Source organism: Mizuhopecten yessoensis, unplaced genomic scaffold (genome assembly GCF_002113885.1).
Source record: "Mizuhopecten yessoensis strain PY_sf001 unplaced genomic scaffold, ASM211388v2 scaffold4783, whole genome shotgun sequence".
Lineage (NCBI taxonomy): Eukaryota > Metazoa > Mollusca > Bivalvia > Pectinida > Pectinidae > Mizuhopecten > Mizuhopecten yessoensis.
The window spans coordinates 523065-533198 of NW_018405719.1; the positions used below are offsets into that span (position 1 = coordinate 523065).

Genomic DNA, 10134 nt, shown 5'->3' on the forward strand with positions numbered 1-10134 from the left:
CTCCATGCCAGTATGCTTCTAGCCAAATATCATCGTCCTGGACCTTTTGGTTATTCAGAGGAAGTCCTTTATTTGACCCCTGTTACCCTGAAGATTGGCAAAGGCAATTCATTTGAACAAACTTGGTAGCACTTCATAACGGCATGCTACTGGCCAAATATTCAAAAGAAACCATTTAAAAGTTTTTTAAAGACCTCTGTGACCTTGAATATGGGTAAAGGTCATTCATTTGAACAAACTTGGTAGCACTTTATGCCAGCATGCTACTGGGCAAACATCATCACCCTAGGCCTCTTGGTTATTCAGAGTATGTTGTTATAAATGAAAAGTTGATGCCGGATGGCAAACAGACGCTCTGCCATTGTATAAGCTCATTTGGCCATTTGGCCCAGGTGAGCTAACAATTAATTTCAAAGCCACAAGGATGCTTTTAAAGCAAATTGGTATAGATCTATTTTTCTTGCATATTAGACAGAGATATCCACATTTCCGGCCCTGCTGGAAAATTCTATCTGACCCACGGGTCTGGATCGCTTACATGCGCAGACTTGCGGGGGAATAATAGTGACCTTTCGGGGTAACGCTATTGTTCATGACGTTTTGGGGTCAGTCGGGGTCATTGACATCATTAACAGTTGCCATCCGGGCTTCATATACAAATGAGAAATGTGCGGAAAGTTAACAACTTTACTAGAAGAGCAGCTGTTTTTACAGGTTTAAGCAAGAAATAGAATCCATCCCTGATGTGTGGTATGGATAAGGTTATTCAAACCCTCGGGATAAAATATTGACCAGAAGATTTATTCGGCAAAGCCTCGGTTCTCCTGCTAAATATTTTATCCCTTTGGTTTGAATTACCTTATCCATACATCAGGGATGGATTCTATTAGTATGTATATACCAGTATGCTATGGTTTTGGAGCCTGGAACAAAATACCAAGGGACGAGGCCTGACCCCTGTATCAATCCTGGTAAAACAAATGGAGTGTATTTGGTGTTTTTTCATACCTAACAATTGTTACACATGTATAAAGGTGGAGGATCTCATCTGTTTTCATTTAATTACCCAGGATCTAAGTTCCATGGGCTAGCCTGGACCAAGGGACAAATCCTAGTAGTATGACAAGGTCTTGTAGTTTCCTAGCACTAACTCTGCTTAGAGGGAACGCATCTTTATTAGTATTTTGTGGTAGGGGTGGTAGGGATGTTGGTAGTCCGAAATTGACGATTTGTTTCTAAAATATCAGCTTGAAGTGCACTCAGGGCGCAGGTCGCATATTTCCCGCATATTTTAGAGGGCCGGAGTTCTGACGTTAATCGACGACAGACCAATATGAAAAAAGTTGATAAAACGTGAGAATAATTGGGACTAGGATGTTGGTTACCTATACTACTACATTGTCTCCATCAGAACTCAGGATGAGTGGAAGGTGAAGTGGATAAACAACAGTTTCCGCATAGTTTTTGATGATGTGAACCTTTTTATTGTTATAGACATTACGATATCTGTACACAAGTCTTACACAATACATACTATAATTACTGTGTCATTTTTCCTTGACAGTATAAGTTATCGATGGAAACTTAGTTGGACAATAAAAATATCAAACTTAAGCAATGTATGAAAATATCTTGACAAAAAAAATCTATGGGTAGATGAAATATGATACTACAGTATGAAACCTCAAAAAAATGTCTATCTTGCAAAGAAAGTATGTCTATATTGATGTGCGGATAACAATAAAACATACTTAACAACCTTGTCATGATAAATCTGGAGTCTGGACTGTAGTTAATGGGATGGCAATATGTACCAGTTCATATGTTACAGGTTTAATACAATGGATCACACTTCCTTTCATTATACTTAGTACATATGCTGTCCAATTTTAGAATGATGCTGTGACACTGGGACCATTATACTTTGTCAGTAACAAGTTATGTCCCCTTGATGAAGAGTTACAGTTAATATTCATTTGCTTGCTTGTTTATTTGAATTAAAATTTGCAAACAAATGATATTTTTCAAATGATTGTAAATTATATCATCATTAAATCAAGACAAATTTCCATTAATAGTTGTTATTTTGTACAATAATGGCTTTACCATTGTAACTGAGAAAGCGAATTATTAAGACCACCAATATAAACAGACAATTACATATATCATTTCTTGTAGTCTCTTTAAATAAGTTGCTTTTTATTCTTTGATGTGAATAAACAAATCTAGAACTGGTGTCCATAAATCCTTATTCAAAGCCTCATCACCTTGTATATATAATGTACTCACAATATAATAACCTTGTACATGCCGGTAGTACAGTATTTCATACTGATAGTAGAATACTATGTACTGGGAGGTGTCTAGAGTAGTTTATACATGTTACAGGGCACTACATCATTATTATTGCTAGTCAGTTCTAAGTCTATACACTCGGGCACAGCCAGCATACCATACATGCATAATACAATGACACTCTAGTCGACAAGTGATTCTAAATTATCTCTGTAATTCTTATGAGATAGGAAATGGAAATAATTATCATGGTTTGTAAATACACTGTTGTCATAATTATAATAAACATGTGAGAACATCGTAAGACATGTATGATAATTTCCACGGACATCTAACTACAAATGATACAAAAGAGAGGTAAAGAAGATTTTTTTTATATATATATAGGTGACTTTGCCCTTTTGTGTAAAATGGTACCGAGGAACTTAAGTGATTGTATGAAGTTTCCTAGAAATCTGATGACAATTGAAGGTGCTAGAACAATGAGATTTCTCTATATATAGTTCTGTAGACCGTAACCTTTGGTGTGAAATGCTGTTTTTTGACATGAATATTTAATAGGCATATTCATTACTTATGGTAGTTCTACTGGTGTTTTCCCTTACAGTAACAGGCTGCAGTTGTCAGAAGCAGGGTTCTTGTTTAATGACATATTCATGTAAACTAATGACAAAAATTGCATACATTGGAATTTCTATGAATTATCACAATAATGAAACCTTTACCAGGGTTATCCCTTTTCACTAAAGTGATTCATACCTATATATATATATATATTACATGTATGGAAAAAAAGAGGTATTTTTGAGCTCACAAATCAATAAAATTTCGATGCTATGGGCAATTTGACCCTGGACATAAAACATAACTACATGTACACACATTCACTCACTCTATACCAGACCAATTTATCCATTTAACTGTTCTAGTCTGGCTAAAATGACAACATGAAACTTTAAGTCAAATAGTTGAGATCCAAGTTACAATATGGCACCACAATATAAACATAACTACCACCAGATTGTTGCCCGAAGTAGATTTGGGATTATTCTCCATCATAGAAATGTATGAATAGGTTTGATATTCTGTTATCTAATGCTGAATGTCAAAAAACCGTTTTGTTTTTGTGATAAATTCTGCTCACGTCGTTACAAATTAAACTTGAAGTTTACATTTTCAATTAACATTTACAATTATGTATTTTTGTATGATATTCTAGTACTAGTAAGTACAGACAGATCATACGTCATCAGTACAAAACCATTCATACCATAACATGATTAAATTTTCCAGCACTCATTTCTTCCTGGAACTCGCTCATTCTTGAAGTAGCTTACTGAAAGTTGATAAGTTACACATAAAGTATCATAAACAGTTTACTCTCCATTAGATTTCTGGTTCAGAAGTTGAAATGAAGACTTCTTTAACCAGTAACTGCCCTCCAACTTCATCCTCATGCTTTGCTATATTATATTCTCGAGGCTATCCTTTGCCCATAATTGTCAAATGCCATTGTATGCATTATACTTTGTTTGAAGTCGATTTTTCAATACAAAGTGTTGACAAATGAAAAGTTGATTGTCCATTTAGATACCAGGTTCAGAACCATGTGGCTTACACAAAGCTTCACCAAAACTCCAATCAGTCATTCATCCAATTCAATGGATAAAATTTTGGACCTTTCAACTATATTTCATCGCACACATTGCTCCAGGTTCAAATTTCCGTAATTTGTAAATACCACTGTGGTTGTTCAAACTCATACGATCACCAACTTGATCCAAGTCCTCGGAAAACATCACTTATTTTTGAAAACATCTGAAAAACATTATTTAAAAAAAAAAAAAGTTTTAAAAATCTATCAAGTAATTGTTGTTTCTATAATGTGACTCCTGACAAGTTCTCGAAGTTCCTGTAGACAGTAATCTTCTGGCATGGGTAGTCTACTGATATGGGGTGCCAATAACCTGTAACACACAATAGGAAAAAAATATATCTCATTATAGTGTAGTCTTTTTTTTAATTGGTTGTTCATATATGAAATTGAATTCTGGTCTTTGACGGTTAATTTATTGAAGTTGATTTTTGGCTTAGGCAAAATCATGTTGAATGTAACATTTAATTTTTTGAAGTTGAATTTGGTTTGATGACAATTCTTCTATTGCAGTTGACTCTCAGTAATGGACAGTTTATTTGTTACTGGTGATATTTGGTGTTTGACAGTTCATTTGTTACTTGATATTTGGTGTTTGACAGTTCATTTGTTACTTGATATTTGGTGTTTGACAGTTCATTTGTTACTTGATATTTGGTGTTTGATAGTTTATTTGTTACTGTTGACACTTGGTGTTTGACAGTTTATTTGTTGCTGTTGATATTTGGTGTTAGACAGTTTATTTGTTACTTGATATTTGGTGTTTGATAGTTTATTTGTTACTGTCGATATTTGGTGTTTGACAGTTCATTTGTTACTTGATATTTGGTGTTTGATAGTTTATTTGTTACTGTCGATATTTGGTGTTTGACAGTTTATCTGTTACTGTTGATATTTGGTGTTTGTCAGTTTATTTGTTACTTGTTATTTGGTGTTTGACAGTTTATCTGTTACTGTTGATATTTGGCGTTTGACAGTTTATTTGTTTCTGTTGATATTTGGTGTGTGACAGTTTATTTGTTACTTGATATTTGGTGTTTGACAGTTTATTTGTTACTGTTGATATTTGGCCTACAACATTTTACTTGCTGAAGTTGATTTTTGAGTTTATGTCAGTTTGTTTGTTTAAAGTTGATTTAAACTTTGACAGTTTATCTTGTTGAAGTGCAAATGTGGCCTATTTCTTGCTAAATTCATAATTCCTCGATTAGAAATATGCATGCCTGAACGTGTATTTCTATGTTGTATTACCGACACAAATATTTCCACAACATAAATAGCTTGAAAAGTAAAACCCAAAAATTTAAAAAATAAAATTACATACTGAATTATTTACTCATCTCACAAATCATTTCCCTGTTCTTACTATTTATGACATATTCTCACAAAACACTACCCGTTCTCACTTATTATTATTACCTGTTGCTACAAGGTATATTCTAAAATATCCGGTATAAGTTTAACCTGGAGGAGAGCGCTTTGTACATCAAAATTCAACATAGTATTAACAAACAGTTATATACGGTCAGAGCAGTCTATACTGACCTTGAAGGTAGATGATCCCCAACCTGACCTTGTAAGGTCAACAGTGTCCGCAGGAGATAAGCACATTTCTTAGACATCTCAGACTGACACAACCTGAGGAAACAACAGCTTATTTAACTACTAGTGTATAATCAAGTTCATGAACAATGTTTAAGATTAGGATTCTGAATGGATGTGTTTTTATCAGAAAACTTGTTATGCAGTCAAACCTAAATTTAGGAACCACCACCATAGGGAAGTCCATCAAGTGTTATATACAAGTCCTCCACTTAACATGAAATAACTGACATAATTGGTCTTTAAACACAAGTGGTCTCTTTATAGAGGTCGTCTCTTGAGCAGGTTTGACTGTATATTGTTAAGCAACTGGAAGTTAAGAATAACGTTGAAATAACCTCTTGTAAAACTTTGTTGATGATATAAATGGGTCTGTTTGTTGAAGTATTTATAAAATCTGACAAATGAGATACCATGGGTAGTATAATCTTTGATAAAAACTGACATGACCCTACCTGTCTTTAGAGTTATTACACACTAGACTGCCCACTCGGCTACACAGCGACATCACGTCAGAATGTAGGCCCTCCAGATGTACATTGGAGCGATGCTACAAAATACAACATGACTATCTTAAGCATTGTTACAAATACGTTATAAATACTTGATTTTTTTCATTAGTAAATATAATATTACCAAACACTTTTACTGTATAGTGTTTTTGGCATTATTGTGTTAAAGCTTTTTTATTTTCAATGGATATTTCGGTAAAACAAATTTCCTGACAATTCTCTAAATCCTGTCTATAAAGGCCGTCTTAGGGATAAAACAATAAGTCACAAAAGCAGTAGTATTAGACAGGTTTCTGATACAAAGATATTTCCACTCAGACAATATGTTTTTATATCCACGTGGTAGCTACAGACTAGCTGTTTTCTTATATAGGTTTAATTGATTTAATTATTTTCTGAAATAAAATAATCAATGACATTCCTTTATTTGGAGGCACGGTAGTCTAGTGGTAGGACGCCGGGCTCGTGACCGAAGGGTTGTGTGTTCGAGTCACGGCACTGCACTGTGTTGTATCTTTGAGCAGGATACTTTACTCTGCTTGTTCCAGTCTACTCAGCTGTAAATGGGTACGTAGTTGGGTTCGTGAACCGCTTTGGAATACTACCCTGTAGCGCCGAAAAGACAGCTCCGGCTGTATGCTCCCCAGGGAGTTGAAAAAGATAATGGCTGGTTGCAAAGGCCCTATAACCACGGATAATAATTCGTGAACCGCTTTGAGACAACCTACGGACTAGGTTGTAATAAAGCAGTATATAAGAACCTTGAATTATTTATTATTATTAAGACTTACCTCATCCTTTTGCAGATCCTTCTTCAGATTCTCCAGCTCCTGACACAGATTAATATAATCCATAAACACATGACCGCCCCTTGACCAATCAACAACTTTGTTGCATCGTGTAGGAGGAGATAACTCTGCCAGAAACTTTCTGAGATAATCGTGGTTTTCTGAAAAGTAGGAGTAAGTCTTTGAGTTGTTGCTTGTTATTGCCCATTCAATTAATAGTAGATAATCTTCAAATTTTTTCTTCTCTTGTGTGTAAACATTAACAAGAGGGGAAAATCAAATGTATTATTGCTTATTGCACATGAAAAGGCTGAATTGCATCTGTCTGGTAATGAACATTTGAGGGGGAAATGTTTAGGCATGCAGTTTTACCAAGTGGAACATGTTGGTACCAAAATTATGTCTTCAAAGCAACTGGAAGATTCCCTCAAATCAATAGGTCATGTATTATTACATGACAGGTGCATAACAAAATAGAACAATGCACATTTTGGATTATATAAACTGAACACCAAGAAATTAAGCCTTATATACCTGATTAATATAACACTATAATTTAAAAATCATTGATGTTCTTCAATAAATTATTAACCTGCATCCATATAAAATGTTAGCACAACCTTCCAAGTCCTGAGAAACTAGTAAGTGTGACGGAAGAACCAGCAAGATGAAACTTACCATTGATGATAGCGTCGGCCGCGACGTGTTTTAATACTACCCTGTGACTGTCATTCCAGTGTCCAGACTTTAGTAACTTACCATTGATGATAGCGTCGGCTGCGATGTGTTTTAATACTACTCTGTGACTGTCATTCCAGTATCCAGACTTTAGTAACTTACCATTGATGATAGCGTCGCCCGCGACGTGTTTTAATACTACTCTGTGACTGTCATTACAGTGTCCAGACTTCAGTAACTTACCACTGATGATAGCGTCGGCTGCGATGTGTTTTAATACTACTCTGTGACTGTCATTACAGTGTCCAGACTTCAGTAACTTACCATTGATGATAGCGTCGGCTGCGATGTGTTTTAAATCGTAACTTTTTTGTGTTTTATTTGATTGCAATAAGACTATGGTATGTTTTTGAGTTTGAAGTAAACTTTCATTTGCAACCAACTTTGTTTTGAAGTGTTGTCATTTATTCGAGAAATGGGGTGTTGAACAACAAAAACGAACAAAAAACGCAAAAAAACAACAACATTTTCTCAACAATAACTCTAACATACCTAATTTACTGTTATTCTTCTGTCACATTTTACTTGTGTAGCTCAGGAGAACATGTTATCTTGAAATATACCATGCTGTGGTACCTCATAAAGCATGGGTACACACACAAGGGAGTGTCACACTGAAGACATATGAACTGGGTTTGATGTCGCTTTTTCTGCTCGCGGTCAGAGCAAACAGCACAGTCTGGAGTTGACCTACGTCCACCTGCTGTCATGTGGGGATTCATGGATGGGAAGTGTTTCTCTGTAAGCCTAGAAGGGGGGTTGTTCACTGGCCTAGCAAATCTCTTGTTTGTAGGTTCATAGCCTTCAAGCAGACCGTGAATGACAGCTAACCGAAACTTCATTGAGGACACTTTTTTCCCTCCATTGAGAGATTTCCAGATAATTTTGCTGTTACAGAAAGTCACTTCAAGCAGATTACAGATGACTAACTTCTTCCACCATTTTAGCATTCTGTGTTGAGATACACAATATTGTGTTTGTTGATCTGCAACATCTACACCACCCATATGTTGTGTGTAAAGTTGTATCGCTCTGGGGTGGTCAACTTCGCGTACATGGCCGTCATGAAACTTAGATCTCACTGTCTTGGTGTATGTACTGCCATTGTGGACAGTTGTCAGCATGTTCACCTGTCTCTTATCATGCCAACATATGTAAAGTTTGTTACCCTGTCTCACAACAACTGGGAGGTCACCTTTTTTGGGTTTGGCGGTCTTCACCGCATTAGGAACTCCTATCCTATTAGTCCGCAGCGTGCCACATGCTCCCGTCTGGTTATCCTCAAGATCCTGGAATAGTGATGGGCTTGTAAAAAAATTATCACAGTACAGGTGATGACCTTTATGTAATAAAGGTTCTGTAACATTCATTACAACTCGGTGAGCAGCTCCTTTGGTGGGATCTCCAGCAGCTTTTCCTGTATACAACACCCAATTGTACACGTATCCTGTACTGGACTCCGCTAAAGTCCAAGTTTTCAGCCCCCATTTATGGGGTTTTGAAGGGATATATTGCAGATACTTGGTCCTTCCTTTATATGGAATTAATGTTTCATCTACAGACAGTTCTCTCCCGGGATAATAATAGTGTTGCCATTGAGAAACAAGAAGTTTTGCTACCTCAGAAAATTTGTAGGTAGGGTCAAAATTTGGGCTGTCACGTGGTGGTTCTTGTGAGTTATCAGCGGCGTGGAAAAATGACAAAATATTTAAGAACCTATCTCTTGGCATTAATACAGTAAACCCTTTCAAAGATATTAACTCATCAGTGTTCCAGTATGAATCGTAACCAGGTAAACGTACTACACCCATGTAGAGAATAATCCCAATGAAAGCTTTCATTTCCGAGTTCGTGACGTCAGTCCACTTTCTCGCACGGGCGTGAGGTTTTAAGTTTTCAACTCCACCAAGATTTGTGATGTACTGTTCATAGTATAAGTTTGTTTGAGTCACTAATATATCGATAATTTCATTATTGAATAACGTAAGAAAAATATCCGACTCCGATCCTTCCACATGTTTCGGTCCCGAATTTTCGGAAAACTCAGTCAACCACGGAGAAAAATATGCATTATGCTTTGGGTCACGATCTTCCCTATCCATTTCATTCTCAACTTCTTGTTCAATTTCCCGCAATTCCTGATCATCCAAATCAATGTCGGCATCAAGGTCAAAGTTTTCACCGATTTCATCACCAATATCTTCTGGATAGAAGCCCATAAATTCATCATCCTCGCTATCGGAGTTACCGACAAGTTCGTAAAATTCGGCTTCAGCCATTGTTGCAAAATATTTCAGTCAAAACATGCAAATAATCCCATTTTTCTGACATAAATCAATGACTTCTATCACTGTTGATTTTTGACCGCCATCTTGGATCTCACCTCTATTGACTTCCCGCGAGATATCATATATAGTAACACGGGAATTCCCGTTACATAAATTAGAAAACGAAACCTATTCATGGGCGGTATATCCCGCCGGCAGTGGCACACGGTAAGATAAGCGTGGGCGGGGATTCCCGCCAGCCGCAGTCTAAGAGTTAA

The 10134-nt window shown here is 36.2% G+C and overlaps 1 protein-coding gene across 1 annotated transcript in view; it reads right to left on the reverse strand.

Moving 5' to 3' along the window:
* Positions 1–1461: 1461 nt before the first annotated feature.
* LOC110449676 (nuclear pore complex protein Nup98-Nup96-like) overlaps positions 1462–10134 on the reverse strand; it is a 53581-nt gene continuing 44908 nt past the window's right edge. The window contains exons 37-42 of the mRNA XM_021496688.1: positions 8166–8878; positions 7530–7819; positions 6855–7012; positions 6007–6101; positions 5495–5587; positions 1462–4262 (exon numbers count right to left, since the gene is read on the reverse strand). Coding sequence (XP_021352363.1) covers positions 4157–4262; positions 5495–5587; positions 6007–6101; positions 6855–7012; positions 7530–7819; positions 8166–8878 — 1455 coding nt within the window. The 3' untranslated portion in view covers positions 1462–4156. The remainder of the gene's footprint in view (positions 4263–5494; positions 5588–6006; positions 6102–6854; positions 7013–7529; positions 7820–8165; positions 8879–10134) is intronic.